The sequence below is a fragment of the Gracilinanus agilis genome, chromosome 3, assembly GCF_016433145.1.
Source record: "Gracilinanus agilis isolate LMUSP501 chromosome 3, AgileGrace, whole genome shotgun sequence".
Lineage (NCBI taxonomy): Eukaryota > Metazoa > Chordata > Mammalia > Didelphimorphia > Didelphidae > Gracilinanus > Gracilinanus agilis.
The window spans coordinates 252,866,546-252,882,469 of NC_058132.1; the positions used below are offsets into that span (position 1 = coordinate 252,866,546).

Sequence of the window (15,924 nt, forward strand, 5' to 3'; positions counted from 1 at the left end):
TGTTTCAATTTTTAGAGCTTACTAGGTAAATTTTCGGCTCAGAAATCCCAGGTCAGACTTAATTAGAAGCCAGCTTTGCGTTTAACAGGATGATCTAGTTCCCATAAGGGGACACTTTAGTTAGGGTGATGATTTGTGACTGACAGTTTATAACCAAAAAGATGACAAAATTTTACTGCAAGTAAAAACATTTTTTAAAAAAGCATGAGACATTATTTTGGAATTGGGAGGAGAAAGCCCATAAATTTATCATCTCTGGCAATTGAGGAGAATAATTCAGTATTCCCATTTTCTTGGTGAGCTAGCTGTGTCTTTTTTTTTTTTTAAGATTTTAAATTTCAATTTTTTTTTACCAATTACAATCTTTTTTTTTTTAAGATTTTAAATTTCAATTTTTTTTTACCAATTACATGTAATAACAAGTTTTCACATAATTTTTCTGAAGTTATATCATCTAAATTGGCTCCCTCCCTCCTTCCTTCCCCCTCCCAGAGCTGGCAAACAATTTGATCTTGGTTATACATGCATTATCACACAAAACACATTTCCATATTGTTCCTTTATGTAAGAGGATAATATGATAAATCCAAAGTTCATTGGGAAGCTGTGTATCTTTTTTAAAAATTTCAACTTTTTGGGGGGGGTACTGAAGATGAGAAAAGGCTAGAAAGGCAAGACCGATGCACTTGATAACTGGGAGGCAACAAATTACAATCATTTCAAACCTTCACTCCATCAATGTTCCCGCTGGCAGGCAATATAAACCTGGCAGCAGCCATATCTCTATGCTCAGACTTGATGGCATGTGCTGCCAACAGCTTAGATGAAACATTCTGATCTAAAGGGAGAAAATAGCACCGTGCGCTTCCCATTAATGGGGTACCATATATCAAAGTTTGTGTTAGGGTGAGGGAGCAATACAATTAGGATCCACTTAAAAGTGATCTTTGCTTAGATCCTTAGTTCATCATTCTTAGCCAGGACTTTTCAGATCAGCAGCCCCCTCCTTCTCCTCCTCCTCCTTTCTAACTACTACCAGATCCTTCTGTCCCTTTTATTTCCAGAGTTGCCATTGCATGATATGACAATGGCCATTGCTTTATAGATCTGTATTTGCCAGGCTGGTAAAGCCTACAGAGGAAATAGATTTTCTTCTCTTGGGGATAAAATCTGTAATGCGGATCGCTGCTAACAGGTAAACTTCAGTTGTGGCTTTGAGGGAAAACTAGCTAGACAAAGTCAAAAAAGTAAACAAACAAACATGGATGAGCACATATACAGTCGTTTATATTTTTTCTATAATATAGAACTATCTAGTAAGATATTAGCAAATCATTAAGTATAATAATGTTTAAATTTTAATAAAGGACAATTGCATGTTTTTCATTTTTATTTGCCGTCTAGACTCATTCCCTTTCTTAAAATTTAAATTCTAATGGCTCACTATTTTCTCTAGGTTCAAATATAAACTCTGAGAAATTTGAAGCTCTTCAATCTATTTTCCCAAATTTATTAAACATTACTTCCCTTCATGCACTCCCTGGTCAGACACTGGACTCCATCCAGGCATTTGCCCTGAATGTCCCTCAGACAGGTAATAGTCCTTCTTTATCTTCACCTTTTACAATTCTGGGTCTCCTTCAAGATTTAGCTCAAGGACTGCCTTCTACCTTGAATAAAGGCAGAATAATAGGAAAAATAAAAGGAAATAAAAAAGGAAGCCTCTATAAAACCCTGTAGCTCTTTTGGAACCCTTCCTCACCCCTTCCACACAATTACCTTGTATTATTTTATAGGAGAGGTTATATGGTCTACTAGCTAGCAAATCAGTCCCAGAGTTGAGAAGATCTGAGTTCAAGTCCTATCTTTGATACATACTGACTATGTAACCTTATGCAAATCACTTAACCTCTCAGTAGTACTCCAAGAAACTTAATGAGATGATGAGGCTAGCTAACTTCATTTAATGCTGCAAGGTTTGCAAAGTTCTTTACATATATTATCCTATTTCATCTCCCATTATCTCTTAAACTCTGTGAGGTATCATTATCCCTATTTTATTGATGAAGAAATTGAGTCAAAGAAAGGTCAAAGGACTATGAGTCCTGGTCACATAGTTAGTAACTGTCTGAGGAAGGATTCAGACTAAGATCTTCCTCATTCTAAGTCTAGCACTCGAGCTGCCTTTATGACTCTAAGGTATAGAAGAGAGGCCAATCTGAATTAGTACAGTGAATTTCTTTATTGGGAATTTCTAAACCATTGGTGTCACATTCAATTAAAAATGGATTCATGAAATTGTACATAAGGATCCTTATGGGTGTATATTAACTCAGAAGAGCATATATGAACATAATTTATATTCATTGTATTTTTATTTATTTTGCTAACTATTGCCCAATTTTAATCTGGTTCTCTCCACTCTGAAATGCTACGGGGGGGGGGGGCAAGCAGGCTGCATTTTTGACACTAGACCAACAAAATCAGGCTAATATTTTATATGAAATTACATATATAAATATACTATCTTCCCTGAGAGAACAGGAATCATTTCACCTTAATCTCGTAAATTAAGATGCTCAAAAGAAGAGGGAAAGGGAAAAGTATGTTTTTAAATTTTAGTTTACATTGAACTTTAGTCAGATCAATGTCAGATATCATCTTGATGACATTGAACATTAGCCAATTGTTAAACATCACTGGTAAAATATATGTAGAACAATGCCACATTGGCAAATATCAGCTAATCAAAAGAATAACTTCCCTTTAGAAATGCTAACTTGACCTGTTTGCAAGGAAGTTCTCTTTAAGAGTCAGGACATCTCAAGAAACTAGGGATAGAATGACTTCTGGGAAGCTACATCATAACTTCCACTTCCTAGAATACTTTCTTGCTACCTCAGAGAGACTTTCAGGATTTTATGTGCCAGAAACCTCTCATCCCTGTAAGAAAAAATGAAAGAACCAGACAAATGGGTAGGCAAACCTTACTCTGTCTGCTCTGTAGATAACATATACGTTTTCAGACTTTTCTGGGCCCAGTGCCTACATATCTGAAATCTTCCCGTGCAGTCTGTTAAGGGAGGGGAGGGAAACCTCAAAATGAATCTAAAATCTCAAAATAAAATAACTGCCCCCATTCTACAAGTGCATTTGCATGAACTAATTAAATATCCTAAAAAATACCTTAGTGAGAAAAGAAATATTACTGATAACTCACCCCACCCCCAAAAGTCCCCAAATGTGTTTTAAGAATGATCAATTACATTTACATAAAACTACTGACATGAAGGGATGAAATGATGAAGTGCTATTTAGAACACCCATCCTTGGTGAACCTTTTCCCAGTTAGAGTGCCCAGAGGGCAAATTCAAGCTGTCTGTGAGCCTCTGTTACCCCAGAGAGTTGAGGGGGGAAAGTGCTTGCTTTGAGCAACTGGACAGAGGGGGAGGGCATGCAAAAAATGTCCTGGGGCACTAGGAAGAGGGGGAACCAAGCAGCTCCCCAAGTGCTGGCTCTGCATGCATGCCACATCTTCACCAACACTGGTAGGAAGTGCATATAGGAAGTGGGGGGACTCTTTCTTTCTTTTTTTCTAAATCCTTACCTTCCATCTCAGAATGGATACTATTAACGACAAAAGAGCGGTAAGGACTAGGCAATGAGGGTTAACTGACTTGCTCAGGGTCACCCAGCTAGGGAGTGTCCAAGACCAGATTTGAATCCAGAATCTTCTGTCTCCAAGCCTGGCACTCAATCCACTGAGCTATGTAGCTGTCCCCTATTAGGGGACTATTTCAATTATTCTGCTTCCAAACTTCATATATAATTATATTTCAGAGTAATGGATTATGCCTTTAGTTTACTATAAAAAAAATAAAGTTCAAGTTCAAGATCCCTTAGTAATTTATTTCTTGAGACTCATTTTCTCTCCTTCCCACCCAGGAAAATAGAAATAACTAAGTTGGTATGTGTCAAAATATGAAATGACTGTCAAGACTTAAATCTTTGGGTCAGCCAAGTGATACAGTGGTCAGAGAAGTCAGAAAGCACTGAGTTCAAATTCATCCTCATACACTTTACTAGTTGTGTGACTCTGGATAAGTCACTTGACCTCTTTCTGCCTTGGGGTCCTCATCTGTAAAATGGAAATAATATCTGCCTCCCAGGATTGTTTTAAAGATTAATTGAGATAATATTTGTAAAAGCACCTAGCACACAATAGGCACTATGTAAATATAAGTTATTATCTTTTTATTATTTTAAAAATTTTGTATTATACATTTTTATTTCATATTTTTGTATTATTTAATTAATTGTCTTTTTTTAAAGCACCTAAAAATGTGTGGTACACCATGGAGTTTAAAAATTGTAGCATTATCTACTCTAGAAATGTGTATGGTTCCATCAAAATTATATCAGGCAATTAGAGACTAAAATAACTCCAATCCTCTCATTTTACAGATGTGGGAACAGAGACTCAGGGACATAAGCGTCGTAGATCCTGTCCAACTAAGCCTGGAGCCCATTTGATGGTTCTTGAGGCTGTAGCTTCTCCAATCAGTCCTTGGGAAATAGTTCATCATTCAGACCATTGCTGAAGCTCTTTGAACTCCCATTTTAGGAACCTGAGAAGGCAGCATAGCACAAGAAGGGAGCCAGAGGGAAGGTAGTACCCCGTTCCCTACTGGACTCTGTGGATATCTTTTTGGGAGGGAACTAGCGAACAAAAGACACGCTTTAACCTGTCCCGAGCTTTCTTGAATCTCCAGGACAGCACTGATAGGAATGGACGGGGATGGGGCAGTCCTCAAATGTAGATACTGGCCCTGAAAATCCACAAGCCAAAATAACTCCTTCTCTCCAAAATCTCTCCACCAGCCCCTTCCCGACCAGTCTCTGTGCCTTAAAACCCGACATCCCTCCCTCCTTTAGACTGAGGCATTATGGGACAGGGTATTGACACTTTTTTGTGTGTCTGTTTATCAGATTAGCTAGCTAACCCTGGAGAAGAGCACCAACCCTCAGCAATGGGTCCAATAACGGGCATAAGAACCATCCACCCAGGAGAGATTTTACAGGAATGTCAAGTTACTCCATTCACTAGTGTGTAAAATGCGCACCTGGTACTGAGACGAAGGTCAAAATATGTCCTTAGTTTCCATAGTAACCAGTACAAGAAATGCTGACAGCCAGATAGCTCAGGAACCTTTTTAAAGTAAACATGAAAAATAAGGACTTGTGCTATCTTCAATCCAAAAACGAGGACCCAGGGAGCGATACATGATCCAGGGGCTGATGGGGGAAGATTCTGGAGAAGGGGGAGATGGAAGAAGGGGTTGGACAGTCCCCTCCTTTTCCCTCTCTCCTCCTGAGACTAAGCTAAATAAGAAGAAATGTGTATAGCAACATTGCAGAGGATCATAAATTTAGACCCAAAAGGACCCCCCCCAAAAAAAAACCCTCATTTTATAGGAAACTGAGGTCCAGAGTAGTTAAGTGACTTGTCCAAGGTCACACAGATAGTGTCAGAAGTGAGATTTGAACTCCAGCCCTGTGACTTCAGAGGCAGTGTTCTTTCTACTGCCCTGTCCCTGTCCATTCCTGACGGTGCTGTCCTGGAGATGCAAGAAAGCTTGGGATAGGTTAAAGTGGTTTGTTTCTTCTTTAGTTTCTTCCCAAAAATGTATTCACAGAGCCCAGTGGGGAATTCGAGTCCTAGCTTCCTTCTGGCTCCCTTCTTGTGCTATGCTGCCTCCTCAGATTTCTAAAGTGGGATTGCAAAGAGCTTCAGCAATGGTCTGGATCATGATCTCTTTCCCAAGGACCGATTGGAGAAGCTACACCGGCAAATAAATCTACAGTAGATTTCTTTGAAGTCCTTGAAGAAAAAGAAAGGTCTTTCTTCAAATATAGAATATGATAATATTTTCATTATCACAAACCCACAGTTCTGGCACCCACTACCCCAGGCACACCCCAGAACAAATCCACAATTCTGCTCTTAAAACTCTACAGGGAGAAACCGTAAATGAAATGCCATGTAATGGTCAGCGGATCCTGGAATTTTTTCCCCAAACCACATTGTGCCATCTCTCCTGCCTGCCCTACTTTAAGAATAGCCCCATCCTGCAGCAGAGCCCTAGCTCAGCGATATATCACAGCCAGCCAGCTGACCTATAAACTTTTTTTCCTTTACCTCCAAAAAAGCCCCTATCAGAATTAAGAGCACTCCTTTTGTCACCAAGATCAACACTCAGCTGCAGACCCAAGAACAAAGAGAGGCTCTCATTATGCAGGTGTCTTTTGTTTGCTTAAATGTCAGTGTTTGAGGTCCTGCCTGCCTTCCAGTGAATCCCATAAACCGTATAATTAAACCCCTCAGAGCCCCTTTGGAGGAAGGTGTCCAGGAAAGTTGACAATCCCACCCCAGAGCCATGAAAATGCAGGGGCTGAGCTACTCAGTGCCTGGTGCTAGCCAGAGAAGAGAAATGCTAGCTGACAATGCTCAGCCAAAAGAAGGTGAATCACCTTCAAGGCATACCAGGGAACTATCTATAAATGCATTAAATAAAATAGCCCCCTTGGAGCTTGGGGGAGGAAGGAAAGAGGCAACCAAGCCTCCTCCTCCTCCACCCCTGGAGCTCAAAAAAGTGGCAATCCCTTCACTCCCTCCCACACAGCTGACAATCCATTTCAGAAGAAGGAGCATGTTTCCATTCCCAGAGTCCTCCCTACGCCCTCATCATCATCAGGATTATGTGGCTGCTTAGAGAATCTCGAATCTAATGAGTTGGGGTTTTTTTTTGTTTTGTCTAGGCCCAAGAAAAATAGAAAAAAATTGTTTACTCTCCACGTCAATTTTCTAAAACACTCATAGGAGAATTCTGAAGGCCCCAGATGGAAAAACAGAAAGAAAAATAGAAAAGATTATTTACTGTCCACATCAATTTTTTTAAAGACTCATAGGATAACTCTGAAGGTCCAAGATGGAAACCTGAAAACTCTGCAGTCATAATGTATGAATTTATAGCAGTGGGAGATCCTTCCAAGTAATAAAAAATATTTTTGGATCCCTTTGGATTTCCTTTAAGACCCCATTGCCACCAGTATCAAAATGGCAAACAGAAAAATTCACAGGATCATAGAACTAAGCCCAGAAGACATTCCAAAGGTCCTCTAGTCTAGTCCCATTTTACAGATGAGGAAACAGACACCCAGAGAAATGTAGAGGTAAACCCTAGGATCTCTGACTCCAGAGCAAGTGATCTCTCCTATATTAGAGTACTTTTTTAGCAGTCCTCCATCTTCTTCCTGAAAGCCTTTGTTATTGGCATCACTTCCAGGTACCTGCTGTCCTCTTCATTTTGAACCCAAGACCCTGATCTCTTTTACTATGACCCATCACAGAGACCTGTGGTCTCCTATAGCCTTCCAATTCTTTCACACTTCACTTTCCTCCATCAGAACTGACCCATCCTCTTTATCATTCTAATCTAGCTTGCTTAAGTTAATGACTTGGAAATGTGATAAACGAATTCACTCTAATGTATTACAGGTGAAAATGGCTTCGTGTTTTTCCCTCCCAGGTCACATTTTTGCCTCCTAATGGTGATTTGCAATGGTTTAAATAGGAATAACTGAAAAATGAAATTGGGACACTGCAAGATGAAAGCACTGGGCCAAAGAGGTCTTTTGGAGTTATTCCTATATGTTCTAGGTTTATCCTTGTCTAGACCTTATTCTATAGCCTAGAACCCTCAGAAACTTCTGAATTTTTCAATACTGCACATTAATTCTTTAGTCAAAGGAATTCTTTTGAAATTCTAGTCTCATTTCCTCCTGCCTCAAACCATTATTTTCAGATTGAATGCTAAACACTTACCTAAAACCTCTGTGATTGAAGAAAATCCATAGTTTATAGTTTCCAAAATTCTCCTTCTATTGAAAATTTTTAAAGAAAATAATTCTATTGGTCTTTCTGGAGCACAAACCAAATATTTTCCTGGGCAGTAAGATTTTCACAATGATATAACTTCTTCTCATTACATTTCATTTAGATGGTTTCCCATCAGAGAACTTAGAGATCTTTCTCTGCATTTTCTCAGATTTAATATTCATTGAGCATCTAACTTTTCTACCAATTTTTCCACAGCATATTGCCTATGAATGTGTTTTCCCTTCATCTCCCAAATGAAATAGCTGTCTATCACAGGAGGACTCTTTGTTTGTTTTTTGTTAACAATTGGTAATGCATTTTGGAAATGACATTTTTATTTGCTTTTGTTTCTTGAGTTGAGGTGATTTAAGGTGCCTTTTAATAAGATTTTTCCATCCTCTAGAATTGCTCCATAGGATAACCTCTTATCTGGCCTTGCATATAAATAAGCAAAGAGAAGAAAGGACGTGGTAGTAGCAAAGCCAATACAAATCTCACCTCAATATGCTGAATGAGTAGGACAATATTCAACAGAATAAAACTTCTTTTGTGTGATGTTGTTCATCAACTCTCTCCTTAAATTAATGACTGAATTAAAATGCAAGGAAAGAGAAATCAAAAAGTATGGAATAGAAAGAATACTATTTGCAGAACTGATCCATCAATTAATAAAGCAAGCATTTATTAAGTATTTACTGTGGGCCAAACCCTAAGGATAAAAAGCAAAAGCAAAAATAGACCCTGCCTTCAAGGAGCTTGCATTCTATTTTGGGGAGATAACATGAACATAAATAGCTTCATACAAGATACCCAGAATAGACGGAAAGTCACCTGAGAGGGAAAGACAATAGTATCTAGGGTAATGCCATCTTGCAGAAGATGGTCTTTGAGTCTCAAGGGTAGCTGGGAATTCTAAGAGGTGGAAGTCCGGAGGGAGGTCATTCCAGGCATGGGGTACAGCCAAATATAGGAAATGGAGTGTTATGTTTAAATAACTATAAATATGCCAGTGAGGAGTAGGACATAAGAAACCTAGAAAGATAGGAATGGTCCAGGTTGTGAAAAGGTTTAAATGTCTGAGTAGTTTACATTTGATTGTAGGAGCAATAGGATGTCCTTTACTAGGCTGGGATGGGCTGGGAGGCAGGGGAGGGATTTGGGCATACCTATACTTCAGGAAAATCACCAGGAGAACTTAGTGGAGTATGGTCAGGGTCAGGAGAGGCTTGAAACATGGAGACTAGTTTCCATAGTCCAAGTAAGAGGTAACAAGGGTCTCAAGTAGGTAATGGTGATGTGATATGTAGAGATGGAGATAGAGATAGATGGATGGATGGATGGATGGATGGATGGATGGATGGATGGATGGATGGATGGGAAGATAGATAGATAGATAGATAGATAGATAGATAGATAGATAGATAGATAGATAGATAGATAGATAGATAGATGGATATGGATGGATGGATGGATGGATGAAGGTGGGGGGGAAGGAGAGAGAGGGAGGGAGAGAAGCCCTTACCACTCTTCTGCCTTGAAAGTAGAAATGACAAGATTTCATAATTAGCTAAAAAATAGATACTTAGTATCAATTCTATGATAGAAGGTAAGGGTTTTTTTAAAGAATATATCTGAATGTCTCTAAAAGATTCAGGTAGGAAAAAACAAATGTTCTTTCTCTTAAAAATTATCATTTTAAAGAATAACATCACGAGAACTTTATTGTTACAAAGGACTTTGTACATACTCTCTTATTTCAGAGGAATATATATCTAGGGTTAAAAGGGAACTGTAGAAGTCATCTAATCTACTTCCCTCATTTTGCAGATGAGGAAATTAGGCTAAAATAGGTTAAGGGATTTGCCCAAGTAATTAACTGGAAGAAGTTGAACCCCCATTTCTTTGGCTATAAATCAATTTATAAACTATCAAGGGTATCACCACCATTCAAACCACCCAGATTTAAAATCTCAGTGCCTCCTTGGCTTCTCACTCTCATTCATTTTATATATCCAGTCAGGTACCAGATCTTGTCATTTCTGCCTCTACATTAGTCATAGAGGTCTCCTTTTCCTCTACTCACATACCATGCTATTGATACCACCTAAATTCTTTGAAGTAGATTGTGCAAGTGCTGTTGGTTTTCATCTTGTAAATGAGGTTGAAATAGATGAAATTATTTGTCCAAGGTCACAAAACTGGGATGTTTTGTGCCCTACCACTCCTCCCACCACAGGATGCTCAGAAATCTCATGCTGCCTCTTGGCTTCCTAGACCACCCAGGTCAGGAACCACTCCAATTTCTTCTTTCCCATCAAAACATTCATCTTAGGACCATTTTTTATAGAGTCTTCCTTGCTACTATGTGACCATGAGTTTAATAACTCGTGCATTTTCCCTCCCAAACCAGAAATAACAATCCTGTTTAGAGAGGTTGCTCCTTTTGAGGACCCTAATGGAAGGACATTCATTGCACACTTAATACTTAAGAACCTATGATTCCTTGGTGTGAGGGCTTTCTCCTCACTCCCACAGACTGCAACCCTATGACAATCCTCTTTCAGAAGGTTGTCAAGGGACTGCAGACAGACATAAAGCTGGCTTTCTGAGCTGCTGTAATTGAAATGTTCATCCCTCTACAGTGAACTTTCTACTTTCTGGTGACCAATCCAAAGGAATGACATAAATGCTGAAATATCAAACACTTTGACAGAGCAGCAAGGGAGTCAGTTTGGGTCAGGTAGCCATTGACTTTATCTGCTCATAATGCCAGGCCTAAAAATAAAGATTTTGGTTAAGAAAAAGTGGAGAGTTTAAATGCCTCCAAGAGGAAAAGAAGCAACATGGCCTGGGGACTAGAGGGATGACCTGAATTTATGTCTCACTTCTGACATGGTATGTACCAGCTGTGTGGCCCTTGTTAACATCTTGGTGCCCTAAACAACTCTCTAAGTCTCTGAGTTATAGAGAGGGGACCAAGCTGGACTGGAAGACGGAGTTTCCTCATCTGAGAGAACCCTCTACCTATGAATTCATAGGTCCGGCCTTTATCTCTATCCAAATCTATAAAAGAAAAAGGAAGAAATCCTAATAAAACCAGATTATATTATTTATTGGAGATAATGGCAGCATCTGGACATGCCAGAGTTTCAAACATCTCAACAAATTCCCTGTCCCCCCGTATCTATCAACAATGTATCTAAAGGTGAGAAAAAATGGAGAGAAATTATGATTTCAGATAGTTAAGCTAGAAGAAACTCTAGATTCAATAATGCCTTTCAGCCCATGAGAGGAGAATAGCTATTTTATGGATTTATGGGGTAAAACTAATCTATGGAGGAACTGAGCATTTGTTCAGTGAACTATACTTGGAGGTAGAAGCAGCAGTGGGCTGCTACTCATCTTAAGGTAATTGGTATCAGGGGCCAATCTACTCAGGGGAGTTCTACTAACCTTGTGCATATGACGGAAGGTGAATCCAAAATTCTCATCTCTACTATAAGTGAAGTCAGTCAGTCAATCAACAAGCATTTATTAAGAATTTAGTCCTTACTACTCTTATGTCTAGGAAAATAGTATTGATTCCATGAAGAAGGTAAAGGAGGAGAGGAGAGGAGAGGAGAGGAGAGGAGAAAACAAGAAAACAAAATAAAAGAAAGACTTCTTGTAGAAGGAAGAATTTTAGATGAGACTTGAAGGAAGGCAAGAGTCAGAGATGAGGCACTGGGGAAAGCCAGTGAAGATGCTTAGTCAGACAATAAGCATCTGGTGAGAGGAAAGGAAAGGCCAGTATTGCTGGATTTACCAGTACATGGAGAGGATAAAGGTATAAGACTAGAAGGGTAGGAAGGGGCCAGATTATAAAGGGCCTAAAAAGAAAGCTAAACAGAGAATATATTTGATCCAGGAGGCAAAAGGCAGCCACTGAAGTTTATTGAATGGAGAAAGAGGGTATGATATAGTGAGACCCATACTTCATGAAGATCACTTTGGAAGGATGTACTGCAGTGGGGGAGACTTGATACAAGGAGACCAACTAGAAGATAGACCCAAATGGTGACAGATATTAGTCTTTGAAAAGCAATGTGGTATCATGGAAAAACTTCTCATCTGAAATCTAGAAACCCAAGTTAGAGATAATTCTGCCATTAACTCAATGCAAGAAATTTGAACATGTAAATTAACCTTTCAGTTTACTCATCACTGAGGGAGTCAGATTAGATGATCCCTAAGGATCCTTCCATTCTGAATAATATTAGCTTATGACTTCCTTTATAATTCTGTATGAAATCATAGCCTTTGAAGAGATTGGAATTAGCAGTTGACCTGTGTGACTTAATTGCAGCAAAGAAAGGACCCCAGAACTTCCTATTTGTTACACCAACAAATCTGGCCCATCCAAAGAACAACTTCTTGGCAGAAGTTATAAATTCCAGGCATATTATATTACAGAAGTACATGTGTAATTCAGTATGCCAAGGCAGCCTAATTACATGACACAACATGAGATAGTCAGGAGGGTAAATTTTGCCCAGAGATCATCACACACTCACACAGGAGATACCCAACCATCCTTGTGATGGTTCCCATTTGGTTACTATCCTTAACAAGCAACATTCATTTTTGGGAATCTATCTGGTAAACATATCTCTGGCTAACTACTCTGGTCACAATGGTCTCAAGAAGGTCTGAACACCATGCAAGAGCAGAAGTAAAAGCACCTGAAAATTCCTCACTTTGAGGAGCAGAAACTAGGAAATTCTAAAATATCTTCCCTACATTCTTTTTTCCTAGGAGTCAGGAATAAAGAAGCAGAAATTAAGACTTACTGATCACTGTATCTCCATTGTTAAATTACAAGTTGACTTAAACTGTTCAATGCAACAGAGTGGAAGAATACTGAATCTGAAATTCCAAAAACAATACTTTCCAACTTGAAGCAGCAGTAGAGGGGACAGAGCTTCTTTTGTTTGTTTTTAAAGCCATATTTCCAGAGTAAAATTATAGTTTCAAAAATAAAAGGGGATAGCACACAAATGTTCTAATATTAACTAATTAGTCAACCAAATAGACACAAGCATTTCCTGAATGCCAAATGCCTCATCATCCCAGTTTTGTGGAGAAGACCAAAAATGGGACTAAATGGTGAACCTCTTTCCCTTCAAACTGTTCATCCTTCCGAGCTCACATTTGACTCTCACAAATTCAATCTGTACAATAGCATGCCCAATTAGTATAGTCCTGAGGCCTATCCAAAATCAGATGGTAGAACGAAAAGGAATGAAGAGCCTAATCGGGAAATTAGGCAATCTGCCTTCCCTGTGTTCATTTTCTTCCAAGGACCTCCAGTGCTTCACATATGTGACTCACATTTCTGCCCTGAAAATAAGCATTGGTGTAGAGGTCCAAGGTCTAAAGAAATCCAGACAGAGCTAAAGAGAGCTGGGCCACTAGTTAAAAATAATGGGGAAATTCTTCCCTTATAGCCAAAGACTAGTATTCTTTTATCTTAACCATATTGTGGGAGAGGGAGAAGGCTGATACAAAACTAGTACATGTGAATGGAGCAAATTTTGTAGACTAAATGGAATTTGGGTTATTAAGTTTGTGAAATCGAAATTCCTAACAAGTTTTCCAAGTGTTTGGAGGAAAAAGTATCTTTGGTAGTCAGAAAGCATTCCTTCCTATCTTGGTTTAGAAACAATTCTAAGATTTGAAGACCAAGAAAAAGAAGCAAATGCTTTAACCAACAGGGTGTGTTTAATACTTATAGAAGGGGACTTAGTCATTTTTGGAAGACCCCTGTGTCTCATAAGGGTCTATTAGAGAAAGGAGAACAAGTACAAATGATTATCCAAATGGTGATTTTAAAATATTATTTTCAGGAGAAAGTTTCTCACCCTTCATAAGTTGAAAGTGAACACCATGGATGCTAGCACCAAATTACCTCTAGCTTCAGGATGACCAGCCCAACCCCTCTTACCTCGAGGACCAGCCATAGCTGTCCACCCACATGCTGGTCAGCTTTGTAAAACATTCCGTAAAACTTTACCACATTTGGATGGTTGGGAAGAAATTGTAAGATGTTGTATTCTGCCTCAATCTCTTCATCCATATCCTAAATAGAGGAGAAAGAATAGGTTGGATTAAGTCCTTCTCTCAAAGGAGAGAAGATGAATTTGTCATCATAGCCAAATAAATATTTAATGAAGTATATCTGCACAGTCATTTGAATGACACTATCATCACAAAGTCTTTAAAACATTTTGGCTTAAAAATATGCAAATATTTAGGTCCTGATTAAGAATCACCCATCATCGTGCTAATAGTATGACTTTATATGGTTTTTTTTTCCTCTGAGATTTTTTTTAAAAGTGCATTATCAATGCAGTCAGCTGCTTTGCTCCAAGAGGCCTAATGCAGGACAGGATCCACGTAACCTCATTATACACAAAGCAGTCCACATTATACCCTTGGTGCCTAGTACACTGCAGCAAAAGGAAAAAAAAAGCTCCATTTTCTTCACCCTGCTGAGGGAGAAAACAAGCACACATATTATCCCATATTATGCTGTCAACTCAGAATGTTTGAATGTTTTGAGTTGAGGTCATTTCATAATTGCACTGCCACCGTCCAACAGCTCGACACCTTTATGAGATGAGTGACACTAATCAGTCTTTCCAGAAGACTAATTTCAAAAGGTAAGAATCCAATTGGACCACCTCAACAACAGCAACAACAGAATTGTCAATAAGATAAAAATGGGGGAAATTTCTAGCCCTGTCTTTCTCTTAGTTGTGATTACAACTCATTAGCCTTTTCAAAATGCTTTCAAGTCCCTGCTGGGTTTCAGGAAAATGTGTACCTTTACAAAAGGCCTGGAAAATGAGTGGAAACTTCAGTGAGCATTAAAAAGAAGGGGGGAAAAAAACCATGTGATTGCTGTTGCTAATTTTACTTACACTGATTGGATCCAGGATCTTTACAGCTGCAGGGCTCCCATCTTTCTTATTTGTTACCTTATAGACTTTTCCATATGTGCCTTTCCCAATGGTCTCTATAATTTCCCAGGTGTCGGAGGGATCAGGAAGTGACTCAAGCCCAAGCATGCTGGGACTATATTGAAATAATCCATACAGAGGTTTCCTGGTGAGGAGAAAAAATTGTCTTCAGCTAGGTATTCATGGATCAGAGCACATTGTTTCATATAACAGGCTTTACAATAATTAAATAATAATAATAATAATTTGTTTTTTAGTTATTTGAGTCACATTCTACTTTTGAACTCCATTTGGGGTTTTCTTGGCAATGATACTAGAGTGGTTTGCCATTTCCTTCTCCAGCTCATTTTACAGATGAAGAAACTGAGGCAAACAGCTAAAGTGCCTTGCCCAGGGTCACACAGCTAGTGTGTGAGACCAGATTTGAAGTGAGCTCTTCCTGATTTCAGGTTTGAGGTTCTATCTGCTAGGCCACCTAGCTACTCCTGTAATAATCATAGCTAGCATTTCAGTGGATGCTTTAAAGTTTACAAAGAACAATATATCTTTTATATTAACCTACAACATTAAAACATTGCATTTTGATGGGGTTTGGTTTGGTTTCTGAGCTGAGAAAAGAAACAAATTACTATGAGGAATAGAAGCAGAAGGAGAGAATGAAAAGCAAAATGGGTATTTACAAAGACAGTGAAAATGAAGATCTCACACACACACACACACACACACACACACACACACACGCACACACACAAATCTACATCTCTCTCTCCCTGTGTCTCCTTCCCTCATCTCCCCCCCTTTTCTCTCTCTCAAACATACATTTACACACACACACACACACATACACAAATCTATATCTCTGTCTCTCTCCCTGTGCCTCCTTCCCTCATCTTCCCCCCTTTCTCTTTCTCTCACACTTACACTTACACACACACAAGTCTACATCTCTCTCTCTCCCTGTGTCTCCTTCCCTCATCTCCCCCC

At 39.0% G+C, this 15,924-nt stretch overlaps 1 protein-coding gene across 1 annotated transcript in view; it reads right to left on the reverse strand.

The window, feature by feature from the left end:
- The window catches only part of LOC123242218 (myosin-IIIb-like), a 413,600-nt gene extending 398,552 nt beyond the window's left edge, over window positions 1-15,048 (reverse strand). Inside the window, exons 1-2 of the mRNA XM_044669803.1 lie at window positions 14,902-15,048; window positions 13,923-14,057 (exon numbers count right to left, since the gene is read on the reverse strand). Coding sequence (XP_044525738.1) covers window positions 13,923-14,057; window positions 14,902-15,048 — 282 coding nt within the window. The remainder of the gene's footprint in view (window positions 1-13,922; window positions 14,058-14,901) is intronic.
- Between the last annotated feature and the right edge of the window lie 876 nt (window positions 15,049-15,924).